The sequence below is a fragment of the Phocoena sinus genome, chromosome 20, assembly GCF_008692025.1.
Source record: "Phocoena sinus isolate mPhoSin1 chromosome 20, mPhoSin1.pri, whole genome shotgun sequence".
Classification (NCBI taxonomy): Eukaryota; Metazoa; Chordata; class Mammalia; order Artiodactyla; family Phocoenidae; genus Phocoena; species Phocoena sinus.
The window spans coordinates 38304330-38321862 of NC_045782.1; the positions used below are offsets into that span (position 1 = coordinate 38304330).

At 59.1% G+C, this 17533-nt stretch overlaps 1 protein-coding gene and 1 long non-coding RNA gene across 3 annotated transcripts in view; both read left to right on the top strand.

Moving 5' to 3' along the window:
• RARA (retinoic acid receptor alpha) overlaps positions 1 to 17533 on the top strand; it is a 34598-nt gene that overhangs the window by 2309 nt on the left and 14756 nt on the right. Inside the window, exons 1-3 of one of the 2 annotated variants that reach the window (XM_032615173.1) lie at positions 11460 to 11789; positions 12142 to 12227; positions 13349 to 13531. In XM_032615173.1, coding sequence (XP_032471064.1) covers positions 11518 to 11789; positions 12142 to 12227; positions 13349 to 13531 — 541 coding nt within the window. In that variant the 5' untranslated portion in view covers positions 11460 to 11517. Of the gene's footprint in view, positions 1 to 9273; positions 9815 to 11459; positions 11790 to 12141; positions 12228 to 13348; positions 13532 to 17533 lie in introns of those variants that run through there. The other variant, XM_032615174.1, reaches the window with a different exon arrangement.
• LOC116744995 lies at positions 13538 to 16421 on the top strand. Its single transcript, XR_004347231.1, has 2 exons — positions 13538 to 14499; positions 14656 to 16421. It is a non-coding gene; the product is annotated as an uncharacterized LOC116744995 (long non-coding RNA).

Sequence of the window (17533 nt, forward strand, 5' to 3'; positions counted from 1 at the left end):
GGGTATTAGGTGGGTTGTCCTCAGAACTATGTGACAGGGCGGGGCCTGCCCCCAGATAAAAACCTCAGTGCCCCATTCCCTGTCCTCTGGGTGGCACGGGCAGGGCAGGACCCAGACTGTGCTGTACGGGTGGGTGTGTTTGGGACTCTGTGGGGTCCATTTAGGAGCTCTGTCTGGGTTTGGGGGTGATGGGCATCTGGGGAAGGTAATCCTATCCCTGTGATGAGTAAATGGGGTAATCTCCACTCGCCCAGCACCCCACACCCTTTCTAGTGGTGGTGGTTTGGGGAGTGTGGGAAGCTGGCAGGGCTCCTGGCAAGATGGCCAGGGTTGTCTTGACTTACTGGGTTTTGGGAAAGGAGTGTGGCAACTGATACCCCAGTTCCCAGGGCTTTGGCTTCATGTCCTCTCTGACGCCTGCTGTCTTTCCTCCCTCTGTTCCCCTTTCCACCCTCTGGCTGCTGTACGGAGCCCACAGGGTTTGTGGGGGGATGTGGGGTGGGAGCGAAGGCCTGGCTCTCCATGTGTGTCCAGGGAGTGTTCTGGGGATGGGCAGGATTGGCTGAGGGAGTCTGGGTGTCCCTGCAGAGTGGGCGGCACTTGGGGACCAGGCCCAGAGTGTGAGAATGTGTCAGTGTCGGTGTGTCTGTCCTGTCTGGCTTGGGCGTGGGCGTCTCTTGCTTCGTCTGGATCTTGCCTCCCGCTCCAGTCCCCGCCCCCCCTCCCTCTCAGCTGGGACCGCCTGCTTGCTCGCGCTCTCTCTCTCTCTCTCTCTCTCTCTCTCTCTCTCTCTCTCTCTCTCTCTCCAACTGGAGCCTCCCTTGCCTGTTCCTGGAATTTGGAGAGGAGGAGGAGGAAGAGGCAGGCAGACAGACCTCCCACACTCTAGCCCGCCCGGCCTGGCATCGTGGGGAAATGAAATAGGTGCGGTGGAACTAAGGTTTCCCTGCCTTCCCCAGACCCTCCAACACACATCATGGAGTCCAGGGGGCCAGGTCTTACAGAAGGGGCCTGGGCTGCCCCCTCCCCACCAGGCAGCAGTGCCTCCTTCTTTTACCCAGCATCCTGCTGGCCAGGGCCCCTGCCTGGACCTCAGGCACCACTGTCAGCCTGGGGAGCGGGTGGGGGATTAGACCGCTGCCAGCCTGGCCAGCACCTGTTGCCAACCCCCAGCCCTGTAACTGGAGCAGGCCAAGGAGGGGGGCTGCAAAATGACAGGTGGAATTTCTGCAACCAGGCAACCCCCCACCCACTGGATATGCCTTTCCCTTCCGGCCCCGGAACAAGGAAAGCCTACCCCCCCCCACACCAAGTGTCAACCTGATCTGGTGGGTGATGTCCCTGTCCTGCCTGTGGGGGTTATAGGGCCCAGGACATGGGCAAGGGGATGAGTTTATTGCTGTTTGCCCGATGACCGCCAGCCGCATCGCTGGCTGGCTGGCTGCAGGGCTGGGCTGCCCTTGTCGTGTTTTCTGAGCTCGGCTGCTCTGGCTGGGCTGGGGGGTATGGGGGTGTGTGGATGGGGGTGGTTCTCTGTTAATGTTTTAATTGCATAAAAACTGGGAGCTCAGCTCCGGGCCAGTGGGGAGTCTGGGTCTGGCTAGCCGCCCGGTTTGGGCTAAATATAGTCTGGGACATCTGCAGAGAAGGGGAGGGGGTGGCGGGAGGTTCCATTCCCCCCGCCTCCGGCCAAGGTGCCCTCGTCTGGGCGAGCACCTTGGAGCAGGGAGGGGGATTCCTCAGCAGGAAAGGCAGAGGAGAGGCGGTGGGGGCTGGGCACTGTTGAGACCTCGCCTGCCTGGAAGCCAGGAGACGCCTGAGCTGAACCCGGAGGCTCAGGAACTGGGCTGGAGCGGGGCGCGCCGGGGCGGATCCAATGGCCCTGCTCGATTCCCCCCAGAGCTGCCTGAGGTCAGGCAGTCTCTGTGTGTCACTGCGCTCCGGTGGTGTGTCATCGTGACCCACTCACTCTGTGTGTGCCTGTGTGTACACACCTACCTTGGAGTAGCTCCCTTCCGGCTCCTCCCCTGGAGCCTCTGTCCCCTGGGTCCTACCGCAGGTCCCCAGCCCTCCTTCCTTGTGTCCCTCGACCCACAGTAAACCTTCAGCCCAGGAATCGAGACTTGAGAAGGGGAAGCTGCGGTGGGGAGTTCTCTGATCTCCAGTCACGGCAGGAAGTGGAAGGGAGGGGGACCCAAAGGGGAGAACCGTGAGTGGCAGGCGGGAAGGGAGGGCCCGTCAGCCCTGCGACCGACTGCGCACACTGCAGTGGGGTCGGGTGTGTGTGTGTGGCCACCTTCCCAGCTGACCCCTTCCCTCCAGTTCCAAGTAGGGGAAACTTAGGGGACAGCTGATTCCCCGGGGGCTGCTAACAATCTTCCTCGCCCCCCCCCACTGAAAAAAACTGGCTTCCTGTCACGTGGCTGTCACTTCCTGGCCCTCTGTGGTTCCCGGGATGTTTGTTGTTGGTTGCCATGGAGATGGCCGCCTTGGGCACTACCCTGGTTCTCTTGGGGAGGGAGCTGCCCCTCCCCCTAGGCCCACAGTTTTGGGGGGGATTGGGGGGGCATGCCCAGGGGCCTGTTTCAAGCTGAGTGTGTGTGGTCTCCGATGCCCCAGATCCCCCAGGGCCCCCCAGACTTCTGTCTGTGGGAAGGAGTCACAGCCACCTACTCAGACTGAGCGTCGGGGAGACTGTGACCACGTCTGGCTGTGCTTGGCTGTTGGCTGACTGTGAATCTGACCGATTGTGCAGACCCTGTCCCCTCCAGCCTGGGTCCCGCAGTCCCAGAAAGATGCCCGTCCTTGGAACCTCCGCTCCCTCTCCCCTTTCCCTTTGGAGCCTTCTCCCGTCCTGTGTTCTCATGGAAACTACCTTCCCCAGGGAGTTTCTGTGGTTTCTTGGGGTCCAGGCTGGAGTAGGGAGGGGCTCTGGGCAGGATCCCCAGTTGTGTGTGTTTTGGGGCCGGGGAGGTGGTGGTCTGCAGGGCCTCCTCTCCCCTCCACACACAGCCTGCACCCGCTTCACCCTGATCCCACAGGCCCTGTGCTTTAAGGGGCTGGTCCTGGGACTTTGTGACCATCCGCCCCACCCCCTGGTGGGCTTCCCTGTTCAGCTGGGGGTGGAGAGGGGAAGAGATTCCCCCTAGTTCTAGCCCCACCTGAGTAGGTGGGTGTGGAGCGTGGGGCGTAGGAAGTTCCTGGGGGTCGCTGGATGGGGGGTGTGGGGCGGGGCACGGTCTGACTCAGGCCTGGTCTGGGGTCAGAGCCAAAAGGATATCCTGAGGCGGGAGGGGGGCGGGGGCGGGCGTTCCCGGCTTCCCTGCAGCCCGGGTCCCTAGGGAAGGACGCCGGGAGGGGGCTGGTAGCACTGGGTCGTGCTGACTGTCTGTCCGCCCTGGGGTAGGGTTGGGGCAGAGCTGAGGGGTTGGGGGAGGCGGGTTGCAGCCGCGCAGCCGCGCACAGACCTGCTGCCCTGTGTGTTCGGCAGCCCCCGCCCCTTGTGAGAGTTATGCTTCCTGCACTGCGGAGAGGGGAGACAGTGGTGAGGGGGCAGCTGCCAAGGTGGGGGTGGGGAAAGCCCCGTGCCAGGCTGGCTGTGAGGACGGTGGTTTCCAGGCTGGGGGGGTGTCCCCTTTTGTCTGTGCCCCTTCGGTCCCCGACCCGAACAGAGCTGCCTTTGTGTGGTCCACACACTCCTGTGGTCTGGCTGTGGCCTCGGCAGCCTCATCTCTTCCTCTTCCTGTTTTCTTCCTTCCCTGTGGGCCCATCCCTCTCCTTGAGGCCTGGGCTGCCCCCTGCCCTTTCACCTGTTCTCTGCTCCAAGAGAAGACTGGGTGGGAGGCTTCAGCTCTGGTTCCGGGTGGGCCCCTCAGCCACCCTGGGCTTCGGAGGCCCTGGGCACATCTCCCAGGGGGCTCTGGGGTGCAGCCCCTGGGGTGCGGAGTCGGGACACTGCCCTGACCAGCAGACATCCCACACACACACACTTCCTCCTCCCAGCACCTGGCCTGTCCTGGGCTTGGGTTGTCCAGTTGCCCTTTCTGCCTGGTATTCAGTCACTGCAGGGATGATGGCCCGTGGAGGTCAGGCAGCCCTGTGTAGCTGGGGCAGAAGCTTGGGCGGGTACAAGTTGGGGAGACATCAGATCCACTTTTCTGGGACTAGGTGCTGTGTCTTGAGGCAGTGGGCAGTGGCAGCATCCAGAGGCCAGACGCTGGACTTCAGCACTCCCCTGACTCTCTCCGTAGATGTGCTCAGGCCCTGCACGTGCTTGGGGCAGGTTTTCCAACAAGTCCCAGCTCCAGCGAGGCAGGCCTGGGCTTCTGAGGACTGGTGGGGAAGAGGTGCCCTCCACTGTCCCAACCTCACCCCGCTGGTCCTTCTCAGGCCCTCCTGGGGTGGTCTCTTTCAAAATGAGGCTGGCCTTGCTGGCTTCCTGCAGCCCAGAGCCTGGAGAGCAAAAGGTAAACAGAGGACCGGAGTGGCTGGGAAGAGAGAGGGGCCTCTGGAAAAAGGGGGAAAAGAGAGTAATGTTCACCATTCTGCTGATCTGAGGAGTGTGGGGGAGGGGAGAGGTTTTGGCTTTGCGTGTATGTGAGAGTGTGTGTATTTTTCTGGAAAGTTTATAAATAGTTCCAGCCCACTGTTCTGGTTTGAAATCTGCCCTGTCCCGCCCTGCCCTGCTCTGCCAGCTCCTGACAGGGGTGGGGGTCCAGAGGGGCTGGGTCTTTGCTTCCGTCAGGGCTGGAGTCCCTGTCCCCCACCCCCAAGTTGAGCTTGAGCTTTGGGTGTCATTTGCATATGATTCACTGACTGTCTAGAATGCCTAGGAAAGCCCCTGTCCCCCCTTCTTTTAAGCGCCCCAATCCTTATCCCCTCCTCTCAGCCCGTCCAGGACTGCCTGGCTTCTATTCCTTGCGAGCCATGGTAGTGGTGTAGCCTGGGAAGCAGAGAGGAGGGAGTGGGTGAAGAAGGGGGGCAGGGCCAGCTGGGTTTGGGGACCCCTGGCTCTTCTTCCCTGAGGGTAGGGGGGGAAATCGTCTATTCCTCTTCCCCTTTTCCCCTCCCCACGTCCAAAGGTTTCCCTTTTTTGGTTTGTGAAATGAAAGAAGGGAATTTGGGAAAGGATTGTGGTCAGGCCTCCACCCACACCCCGAATATTCCTCTCCCCACATTCCTGTCCTCAGTCTGGGGGGAAGCCGACCCAGGAAAATGGATAATTCTCCCGCTCAGCCCTGTCAGCAGCTGCTAGCCCTGGCTGGGGAAGGGACAGCAGACATACTGCCCAGGGAGGCCCCGACGTGGTGCTGGCAGGCGCGGGGGAGGGAGGGGACCCGTTGCCCAGCATCTCCTGTGTGCGGGGGTGGGCGCTGTGCTAGGTGCTTTCCAGGACTTTTATCTCTTAAATCACACAGCCTGTTGTTGAGGTAGGCAGTTCACAGACGAGTAAACAGATGCTTAGAGAGGTTAAGTGACTCGCCTAAGGTCACCCAAAGTGGCAGAGCTGAGATTTGACCCTTCAGACTTCTGGTTCTTTCTACTGTCTTCACAGCTCGGCCAACATTTGCCTTTTTCTCCAGATGTGTGACTCTGGGGACATAAAGAACGGGTAGCTGGGGACACCTGACACTGGGGGAGGGATCCTGGAGCCTTTTGAGGGTAAGGGAGGCCCCAGTGGGCAGGGGTGCCTGGCTGGTGGCAGGTGCTCTGGCCCTCCTCCCCACCCCCCCTTTCTGCTGTGCCGAGGCTGGGCTCCGGGTTTGGGAGGTGTGGGCCTGTGGTTTTTCTCTCCCTCAAGGGAGGGTGCCCACGGGCAGTGGAGGTGGCGGGCATAGGGTGGAGGTTGGATGTGGGTAATTTGTTTTCCCTTTCTTTGGTGCTGGTTTCGATTCTCTGACAGTGTCTTCTCCACCCCTGGGTGCAGGGGGCCAGGGCCCAGGCATCTCCCCAAGGGTCGTAGTTCCAGAGGGACCTTCTGAGGCCAGGCCTGTGCTCTTTGGCCCCGCCCCTATCATCCCTGCCCTTGCCCATCCCTGTTCCCTGGTCAGCCTGGCCCTTGGCCCATTTATGTAACCTTTGCCCCCTCACTTGGCTCAAGGCCTTCCCCAGGGAGCTAACTGCATTGAAGTTTGCAGGCTGAGCTCCTTTAGTGAGGCTTCGATGGGGGTGGGGAACACCTTCCAGCCTCTCCCTGGGGTGTGTATCTGTGGCTGAGGTTTGAAGTATGGTCCAGTTTCAAACTCCTCAGAGGCAGAATTGAGGCATTAAGGTGGCTGTCGTCAATCTCTCCTCTGGGGTCAAGGGTTGGCTCCAGAGGGTCCAGATCGAATCTGCTGCTGCCCCCGACCCCGCAAAAGCTGGGTCAGGAGGCCTGGGTTCTGGAGTGAATGGCTTCCTGGGCCTCACCTCAGAGAGGCCGGCCCCCATTTGGACGTGAATCCACCGGCGTGCTTCTCTGTGTCTGTGGACCCTGCTGTGTACTGGGGGGGCCGGCCCGCAGGGAGGCAGGTGCAGAGGTTCGCCTGGCGTGGTGAGGGCCAGGGTAAGTGCAGTTTGGGAAACTGAGGCTGTGGTTGTGCGTCTGTGGGGAGCTGTGTCCCGGGCCGGGCATGCAGGCCTGGAGCCGGCTTCACTGTGTGTGGAGCCCAGGTGTGGAGGGATCGCATCTCCGGGTTTCCTCTCCTCACGTGTCACGTGCGTGCCCGCACGCACCTAGGCTAGGTGTGCAAGCACGCGTGCTCTTGTCCACCGGATGCTTTCCCTGGAGCCGCGCGTGTGAGTTTCTGCAAGTGGGTGTGTGCGTATGTGAGGGTCTGACTGTCAACGCTGGTGAGGCTCAGCCAACCCCTCCCTCCCTTGCTGGCTCGAGTTTCCCTTGTGTGGCGCCCCTCAGGGTTGTGGGGGGCCAGGGCGGCAGCTGGCCAACGGGTGGGGTCCCTGCTCCTCTGACGTCAGCCTCGCAGCCCGGGAGGGAATTGGCAGGGGCGTGGGGAAGGAAGGGGGCACCTCATTCAGGAGTAAGGAGAGAGGCCCTATGGTCGTCATAATTAGTAACAGTCAAAATCATGCTCGTTAACAATAGGGGAGCTGCCCCTTTCCTTGCAAGTACCTGTCCCGCTCCCCCTCCCTCAGCCCCGCACAGTCACAGCCTGGCTGGCCGGCGCGGCTGGGCCCCGAAGTCCTGGCCTCGTCTATAGTGGCCTTGGCAGAACTCCCCCATCCCAGGCATGGTCCTCAGCCAAATGCTGGCCATGTGTGTGTCCTCTGGACTCCAGGTCTGAGCCTGGAGCCTGGAGCCTGGAGCTTGGAGCCTGGCACGGCCTGAGCTTGGGGAGGAAGGGCTTGGAAAGGGAGGTAGTCCTTATTTGGGATCTCTGTGGCCCTGTCTTCTTTTCTTTTCTCTCTCCTTCCTCCCCGCCTTTCTTTCATCTTAACAGCTTTATGGAGATATAATTCATATACCATAAAATTCACCCATTAGAGTGTACAATTCACTGGTTTTAATATATTCACAAGAGTTGTGCAACTGTCACCACAATCACTTTTAGAAAATTTTCATCACTCCAGAAAGAGCCCCCATACCATTCAGCAGTCACTTCCCATTTCCCTCGAACCCATGCCCCAGCCACTGGTAACCACAGTCTACTTTCTGCTTTTATAGATTTGCCTATTTTGGACATTTCATATAAATGGAATCATACAATAGGTAGTCTTTTACAACTAGCATAATGTTTGCAGGGTTTATCCATGTTGTCATGTATATCGGTACTTTGTTCCTTTTTATGGCAGAATAACATTCCATTGTATGGATGTACAACTTTTTATTTATCCGTTCGTCAGTTGATGGGCATTTGGGTCGGTTCTACTTTTTGGCTGTTAGGAGTGCTGGTATGAACAGCCACACCCATGTACAAGTTTTTGTGTGGACTTATGTTTTAACTTCTCTTGGGTAGATACCTAGAATTGGAATTGCTGGGTCGTATAACTCTTGTTTAACCTCTTAAGGAACTGCCACACTGTTTTCCAAAGCAGCTGCACCATTTTACATTCCCACCAGCAACGTCTGGGTGTTTCAATTTCTCCGCATCCTCACGTACTTGTTATCAGTGTTTTTTTTTTTTTTTTTTTTTTTTTTTTTAATCAGTGTTTTTGATTATAGCCATCTTAGTGGATGCAGAGTGGTATCTCATTGTGGTTTTGCTTGGCCATGTTTCTTTCTGTCTGTTTTCTTTTGTCTCTCATATATGTCATGTGTGTGTATATATACACACTCATATATAAATACATGCATATTTATTGATACTGTTTTTATATATCCTCCTGGACCTCTTGTGGATGCTTCTCTTTCTCCGTCTCGTTCTCTGCTCTTGTTGCTGCCTGTCTGTCTCACTGTGTTGTGGAATTTCTGGGTTCATCTCTGTCTCTTGCTACCCGTGGTGTTATCTCTGCGTGTCCTCGGGACCCAGCTGTTCAAACAGGGTATGGATTTGTGGATGCACTGGTGGAGGGGCATCTGGCCTTTCATCTTCTGCCCACCTTCCACCCTCTCCAGGGAGGTTGATTCTGCAGACAGAGTATGTGGGTGAACTCTGAGATCAGCCTCCCTTGCCCCTCCGTTGCCCGGGAGTAGGGGGCTTCCACCCTGGGCAGTCCCTGCCCATCATGCTGTTAGGGAATGGAGGTGATACCCAGGAGTCCTCGGTTCCCATTTCCCTATTTGTATGTATGTAAACGGGCCTCCCCTCCGGCCCGTGGGACAGACCCATCTGGGGTGCTCGGGCTTGGATTTGGGGGGGAAGTGGTGTAAGCGGGGGCCCCCTGGCTTAGGAGTCATTTTTCTGAGAAGTGCCACCGCTTTAGGGAAGCGGCTTTTCCTCCCCCTCCCTCCTCCCTTCAAGCACACGTTCTCTGCATCTTGACCTCAGGTAACCCGCTTTGGGGGAAGGAGGGCCAGCTGCCTTCCTCTGCTGCAGGAATCTTCCGGGGTGGCATGGCACCGGGGACCCTTTCCTCTCAGGATTGTGGGTGAGAGGTCCTCCTCGGCTCTGGGCTCTGTCCCCGTCTCCCCAGCCTGGCTCTGCTGTCCTGCCACCCCCAGCAGTGTCTGGGCCCTACTCCCAGGCCGTCTCTGCCAGCCAGGCATGGTGCCAGCTGTCTGCTCAGCCGGGTGCCACGGGAAAATCTCCGGCCGCCCAGGTTGGGGAGCTCCACGGGGAATGCCCGTGCGCCTGCTCCTCGGTGCCCACTCACCTGTCTTTTTTCTCTCTGCAGCATCACAGGACATGGCCTCCCCAGCCACCTAGCTCGGGCCCACCTAGGAGAGGGATCCTTCCGGCGTCCTGAAGGCCAGCTCTGGACCTTCCTGGGAAGTGCGAGCTCACAGAAGTGCGTGACCAAAGGACCGGCTCTTGGGACGTCCCCCAGCCCACCTGGCCCCCAACTGGAGTGGGGGCTCCAGGAGGCTGAGATCAGCCTGCTAGCCTTGGACCGCAGCTCCAGGACAGAAGGGGGGGTGGGCTGACCACCCAAACCCCCTCTGGGCCCAGGCTCCATGACCCGAGGAGAGGCGGCCTGAAGCCTGCCAGAGCCTTCGGCCAGACTGTCTGCCTGCCCTTCTGACTGTGGCTGCTTGGCATGGCCAGTAACAGCAGCTCTTGCCCAACACCTGGGGGCGGGCACCTCAATGGATACCCGGTGCCCCCCTACGCCTTCTTCTTCCCCCCCATGCTGGGTGGACTCTCCCCACCGGGCGCTCTGACCACTCTCCAGCACCAGCTTCCAGTTAGCGGCTATAGCACGCCATCCCCGGCCAGTAAGTGGAGTGGTGGGCATGGTGGGAGGGGCGGTGGAGGGCGGCAGGCCGAGGTGGGCCTCTTGGCACATCTCTTTGGCAGTGGCGAGGGCTCCTCCAGACAAGGGGGATCGTCGTTTGGGGGGCTTGTAGGCTGATGGCTGTGATTGTGTTTGGTGTTGCGGGGGACAGAGGGAGAGCTGAACAGTGCTGTCCTCCGGCGCCTCTCACGCCGCCCCCCCACCCAGTGCTCTGCCGTGGAGGGCCTTATAAATAGCTCCAAGGACTGGACACGGAGGCTGGAGGCGGGTAAACAAACCTCTCGACATTTGGTGGAAATGGCAGCTCTACTGAGAGCAGCGCCCCACCTCCGCCCCGCCCCATCCAGTGCTTCTGGGGGAAGGGGCTTGAAGGCGTAGAATCCCTCCCCTCGCCTTGGCCAGGCTAGGTGGTGCTTCCCTTTGTGGGGAGGGTGAGAGGGAGGGGCCCACAGGCAGCCTGGTGGGTCGGGGCAGTGTCCCAGGAGGGGGCGCTCAGCCTGGACTCCGGCTGTGGATGCAAGCCTGCACTTGGCAGGGCCTGCGTTTTCTCTCCGCCTCCGCCTTCTGCCACAGGGGTCGCCTGTTGGCTGGGTGGGGGTCTCGGTAACCTTCCCTGGCTGGCCGAGCCAGGTAGTGGGAGGTGGCGGCAGCTGTGGCCAGCTGGCAGAGTCCAGGCCTCGGGCCTGCCAGGACGCTTACAGTAACTCGGGCCCCCAGGGCCCAGCTGGGCGCTGGGCCAGGGCTTGGCGGGGGGGAGGGAGCCGGGGCCTGGCCTGGGGCAGGAGGGGGTGGAAACAGCAGAAGGGGGCCGTGGACGGCGGGCTGGCTGGTCAGCTGCTGACCTGGGAAACGTGTCCCACCTCTCCTGGCAGGCAGGTACTGAATACCCTGCCCCGGGCACCCACCGCCTCTCCCATGGCCACTGGCAACATGCCTGGCGCCGCTGCCCTGTGCGCCCGGCTGGGCTGGGTCAGTGCCCCCTTCCCAGTGTGGGGGCAGCGCCCTCTCCCCGGAGCCAGGGAGTCTCTTTGTCCCTGGGGCAGGCCCTGGCTGGGCGCCTCACTGCCCACGCTGGCCGGCTGCCCACTGCCGCCACCGCTTCCTGGCTCACCTCCTCTGGCTGCACGGTGGCCTCCTCCCTCCCAGGCCCCACCAGCCACTGGGAGCAGGGGCTCTAAGTCTGTGCTCCTTTAGGTCCCTACCCTTTGTGCCCTGGGGCAGGGGGCAGGCGGCTGCCGCCTACTCAAACCTCCACCTTCTGTTTCCCCCCTTGCGGGTGCGCAGCCAGCAGCACTTTGACCTGGGAGTCGGAGTTGGAAGCCCGCCGATTCTGGCCTGGTCTTCAGTCTATGCTAGGTGATGGGGGAGGCCAGTGTCTGGGTTCGGGGCTGCTGGGGAAGGAGCGGGTGTGTCTGTGTGGGGTAGTGCCTGGGTCCGCGGGGACTGGGATTCATATCCCAGCTCCAGTGACTGGAGTGTCTGCTTCCTGCCAGGGTGGGGTTTTCAGGGAGGGAGACATCGACATCGAGGGTGCTCAGCCTGGTGCCGGTGGACAGCTTGCTCTTCCCCAGGTGATAGGAACAGAGCCCCAGACGCTCTGTCCACCTGGGGCCTGGCTCATGGAGGGTTAGATGGGGCTGGGCCTGACCCCTGACCTTGCCCTGTCTTGTGCCGGACAAGCAAATGTTTTACCCTTCTTTGAATGTTGCAGGCTTCTTCCTCTTTCTTAGAGGTGGGTGGGGAGGGTTTCCGGGTACCCCACTTCCCATCCTGCTAACCTTCATCCCCCAGGGTGGGGTGCCCACATTTCGGGTTAGGCAATGCCCCTTCCTGCCCCCTCCCTTTGTGAGCCTGTGGGTTGCCCTGTCCCTTCCTAGTAAACAACAACTTCTCTTCCTACCCACGGCCCCAGCCTCTGAGCTTCTCCCTGACCTTCCCCTTCTCTGGGACCAGAGGTGTGGCCAGGAACCTGAGGGAGCCCTGCATCTCCCTCCTTCTTGGGCAGGGCTGAGGGGCCTGGAGACCCTGGCTCTCAGCACTGGGTAGCGAGGCATGACAGATCAAAGCTCAGGCATGGAGGCAGCCTCGCCTTCCCCGCTCTCTCCACCTGGGGGCTGGTGCTGGGGGTCAGGCAGTTCCTAGGAGGGGTGGACATCTGTGGCCCCCATTCCTGTAAGGAGCGATTACATGCTCTGGTCCTCTGCCACCCTCTCTGTAGGCAACCTGGCACATGAGGCTCCCTCCTCCCACTTCCCACCAACACAGGTGTTTGATAGTCCTCCCTCCACCTGCCATTCCTCTCCCCAGGTCAGGAGGCTGGACCTTGGGTGTACCCTTCAAAGACCCGGGGGCCTGTGGAAGGACAGAACTGTTCTCCAGGTCACTGGGGACAGGTGGGTATCTTTTCTGCTGTCGTCTCCCAGGGAGCCGGAGTGGCAAGCTCCAGAGATGGGACAGGATCCCCCCTCTAAACCAGCCCCTGGGGCGTGGTCTCTGAGGACTGGTATTTACTGTGGAGGGTTGGGATTCAGTGTGCCTTGGGGGGAGGGTCAGGGTTGGGTGTGTTTTAGGGGTGGGGAGGTCAAGGCTGGGTGTGTGTTGGGGAGGGGGTCGATGGCTTACGTGTATTGGGTGAGAGGGTCAGAGTGCGTATGAGGAGAATCAGACCCAGAGCCCGGGAGGGGTGTCAGTTTGTGTGCTGGAGGGGGCGGTGACTTAGGGCACAGAGGGTGTAAGGGGGAGGCGTCTGTGATTGTGTTGTGTGTTTGGGGAGGGAAGGGTCTTTATTTCTTACCGCTAGTCTAGGCTGGAGAGGAAATGAACCTGCCTTTTTTGTTGCTCCCCTGGGAATTCCACGGGGTCGGGGAGTGGGGGTGGTGGGAGGGGAGGTGGAGTACGCTGTGTAGCGAGTTCTGGCTTTGCCACTTACTAGATGTGATAACCTCTCTGAGCATGTGTCCTCGTCTGTAACCCAGGGATCTGACCAGAACCTCCCTCAGAGGGCTGAGATTAGGCGAGATCTTTGCTGTAATGCACACTCTGCTCTTCACCTTGCATGTGATCATCGCTGTCTCCTTGCCGTGGTACCCTGTGTTACGACAGTGGAAAGGGACCGTGGCCCTTTCTGGGTGGGGGCTGGAGAGGACGGGAGGCTAACATCTGTGGAGCACCTACTGTGTGCCTGGGACTTTATCTCTGTTTTACAAATCTTAATCCTGACAATCCTGGGAGAGGGACATTATCTCCATTTACACATGAGGAAACAGCACCGGTGGTTAAGTGGCTGAGCTAAGTGACCTTACAGCTGGGCTGTTTTCTACCATCCAGATAGGCAGCTGCGGGAGGGTATTGTGGGGAGCCCTCCTGGGTGTGGGGAGCTCAGGGCCATGGTAAAACCCCCTCTCCCATGGCTGAAGCCCCGCTTCTGCCTCAGGACCTTCTGCTTTCACCCAGTAGGGGGCGTAGGGGAAGGCCCCCCCTAGCCACGCCCCCTTTTCTGTTTTTGATCCTGAAGGCTGGAGGGAAAGACCCATAAGAGGCCTGGGCCAGATCTCCATCCTGTCCTGGAAGCTGCGGATACAATCGGTTCACACCCATCCCCGCCCCCAGATCAGCCCACTGCAGCCCGGGGAGTTTGCAGAGCTCAGCGGGCACCCTCCCTCCATCTCCATCCAGACAGACACTGTAGGAACAGAGTGTAAAAGCTACCGTTCTTATTTTCTTTCCATTTGTGGAGTGGGGGTAGGGAGGTTGGAAGCTATCTGTAGAGGAGCTGGGGATGGGAGCCCCGAAAGACTGGGTCCAGACTTTTCCTTTCCATCCACACATTTGCTGTGTGGCCCTGGGGTCTGGGGGAGCCTGGAGAGACTGGAGGGGGTGAGCCCTTCTCCTTTCCCTCTCCTCTGCCACTCCCCTTTTCAGTCTGTATCCTCCCTCCCCCCGCTCCTGCCCACTCTTTCCCTGGACAATAGGAGGGACAGCCCAGGGAGAGGGGGGACTGCTAGCAGTGCCCTCCCTAGGGTCCAAAATGCAGAGTCAGCCAAAAGACTGTTGGACAGGGTTTTGAATGAAAATGCGGCCCCCTCACCTTTTATCTCCAAGCATTTATAGTGCACAGGCCCCCTCAGGGCAGGATCCCAGCATGGGCAGGGGGAGGGGACTCAGGGAAGGAAGCCTGTCCTCTTAGGCTGGCCAAGACCTGAGACACTGTGTCCGCCCGTGCCAAGGGCCCTGTGCCCATGGGGATGTGCCAGTGCAGGCCCTGACTACCCTTTGAGGGGTAGTGTCTGTGGAAAGAGGAAGTGTTTCCCTTCTCCAAATCACTTCGGGGCGGTGCCTACAACGCCCTCCTTCTCTCCGTTTTCAATGGTGGGGCACAGCCCATGGAGCTGGACCTCCCAGGGTAGACTGGAGGCCCTCTGCCCCGTCTAGCTCAGAAATAGAGGCCCTTCCCTCCCCATTTTGACTTCTGAGTTGCTGGGAACCTCAGCCCACGGCCCAAGGCCCCCTTGGCAGAAGTCTTAAAGGACAGCTCTTCCTGCGCAGCCGTGGGCAGATCACTCAACCTCTCTCGAGTCTGAGTCTGTTTCCTCCTCTTTAAAGCAAGACTCCTAATTCCTTGCTTGCTGGGCAAGTTGCTATGAGGCCACGGTGACCTGCTTGCTGGTGAGGGCCTGGGCGAGCTTCAAGTACCCTGCAAAAGCAGTGATGACGAGGGTTGGGTGGAGCTGGGCATTGTCTTGGGGGATGGCTACCCTGTACTGGGACCTGATGTCCGTCTGGCCCCGGGTCTCATGATTTCCTGTTTGTTATCCCCTCCAGATGGGGTTGGGGACTGGAGGGACCCCTGCCTGGCACAAGCGGAGGCCACTTCAGTTCTGCCCATACCTGCTGAGGGCCTGCTAAGCACACAGTCCTGGAGGAGTTGTGGGGGACACGGCAGAGGAGGACGGGGCCCCAGGCCAGCCACTCGGTCCTCCCCACGTCCCCGCTGGCCCCCCCCCAGGCGGCCAGAACCTTCCTTTTTCCCTCTTCTCCCATTGCCCCAGGACACTGTGTTCTGCTCTGACCTGCCCCGTGACCTTGCTGTTGCCCAGAACAGGCATCTCACCCCGACTTCTCCACTTCTCTAGCTCCGGAAATCCTATCCATCTTTCAAGGAATATCTCGAATACCGCCTCTTCCCAGAAACCTTCACAGATGTTCCCACTTCCTTGCTCACTCGCTCCCTCCTTTGAATGCCCGCAGGTCCTTATTTTTTCTCTTAACAACACTCATCTCTCGACCATGAAGTGACTCTCTCCACCTGGTACCTGCAGTGAGCTGTATCCTTTGGGAGATCTTTTACTGATCACCAGGTCTTTGATGGCAGGGACAGTCCCAGATCCCTTAGCACCTTGAAGCTGTGAACACAAGGCCTAGCACATAACTGGTGCCCAGGATCTACGTCGTTTGGGAGGAGATACCAAGGGCTGTGGAAGCAGTCTGCCCTCCTCCCCAGCAATCTTATCCACAGCCAAGGCTTGCACCCAGCGTTCCATCTGCAGCCCAGACCTCACTTAGGTGAGACCTCACTTTGGAGCCCAACACCCACCCGTCCACCTGCCCAGTAGACTTTTCTACTTTGCACTCTTGGAAACTTTGCTGTAGCACAAGCCACACACCAGAGTCCTCTTTGCTACCTCCTTTCCCACACTACCCCCTATCCGCCCCCCGCCACATTGATGACTTGCCTCTATCATCACTGCCAGTTTCTTGGGCTGTGCTACTATTGTGTGCTGCCTGGACTGTTCTAACTGGTCTCTCTTGCCCTCCTACCATCCATTCTTCATACAGCTTCACATGGTTAAATCTGATTTATAACACTGTAAATCAGATCTTGCCTCTCCTTTGCTTGGAACCTTTTTGTGGTTTCTCCCTGCATTTGAGATAAAATCCAGCAATCTCACCTGGCCTGGCCTCAGCCCACCTCTCCAGCCTGGTCCTCTGCTCCTTTTTCTTTTGAATTTTATGTTATGTCCTCTGTTAGTTACTTGACTAACAGAGGACGTCTGTAACCCCAGGACCCTTGCACAGGCTCTTTTACTGGGATTCCACTCCTTCCTGCTCTTTACCTAACTTCTAAACTTCTACTCGTTCTTTAGGTCTCTGCTTTGACCTTCCAACCTAAATTAGGTGCCTACATTAATTCTCTTTCAAAGCATACTTTATGTGCTTACTTGTGTCATAATACCAATTATCTCAGTTTGCAATTATTTATAATATGCAGTAATAAACATAAATATATATATTTGTGATTATTTGCTAAATGGCTGTTGCACCATAAGGTCTGCAAAGGCAGGCTCCCCAGGGTATCCACCTGGGAGGTGCTCAGAAAATAGTTTTCCTTGAATCCGCCTGGCATGGTGGGAATATGGGCTTTGATGGCAGAAAGTTCAAATCCTCACTCTACTCTTTAATAGCAGTGTGATCCTGGATAACCCACCTAACCTTGCTAAGACCTTAGTTTCTTTATTTGTAAAATAGGAATAATACCACTTATCTCTTAAGAGTTGCTGTGAGGATTAAATGATCACATATGTTAGAAACCTGGCTTTTAGAAGGTTCTATCCTCGGGAAGCACGTAAATTCGTATCAATCAAATGAGGGAGCTCTGCTGCAGGGTCACAGGGAGCAATAAGATACTCTCTTCTCCTGGGGCATTTCCCCCCCCCCCCCCCCCCCCCCCCCCGGCGCCTTCCTGCACCTACCCAACCCAGATCTTTCTTCCAGTGAAACCGGCATCCCAAGGGCTTCCGGGAGGAAGTGGTCAGCTGAAAGGCACCAGCCCCTCCTTTTCTCTCTCCAGGGCTAGACGGTGCGGTGGGGGGCCCATGCTGGTTCCGCCTGTGGGAGACACCCTGGGCGGGGCTTTGCTCGACTGACGCCGGGCGTTGCGGGGAGAGCCCCCTCTGCACGCGTTTGTGCCAAAGCACCCGAGCTGCCGCATCGGGTTCCGGCGGGCGGGCGGCCGCAGTCACACATGATGTCACAGACAATGACACAAGCCGGGTGTCTCATTCCCACGCGGTGCCCGAGCTGCACAATGTCATACCCGGGATACCCGGCACGGCGCTAACACTTGGCCACACGCACCCCAGACCTTCGCCTCCTGCCGCCACTCTCCGCGTCTCCGGGGGAGCGGCCCGACCGGGCAGGGGGCTGGCGGGTGAGCCCCGCGGGCAGGCTGGCGAGCGGGTGATGTCACGGGCAGCGGTGGGTGGGTCACCCGGAGGTGAGGCGCCGCCAGGCGAGTTCAGAGAGAGTTCAGCCGCATTGCATTAGGCAAATGAGGCCCGGGCTGGGTGGGGGTGTGTGTTGGGGGAGGACAGTGGGACCATCCCCCTCCTCCCGCCCACCACCTCCCTCGCCTTGGCATAGCGGGGCCGGGGACTGACCAAAGCACGGGGGAGGCTGGGAGCCGGAACTGGGACGGGGGAGACGCCCGCCCCTCTTCCGTCCTGGCGCAGCCCCCTCCTCTCCCGGTACCCAGCCTCCGTCAGTACTCCGTGCACTCCTCCTCTCGAGCCTTTTACCCCTTCCGTCCCTTCTCTCCTCCTCCTGCCCGGGCTCCCCGCCACTTGCCTTCCATGGCCCGCCTCTCCCTCTCAGTTCCCGGTTTGGCGCCCGCTGCTGCCGGACCCGCCGGGAAAGGGTTAAG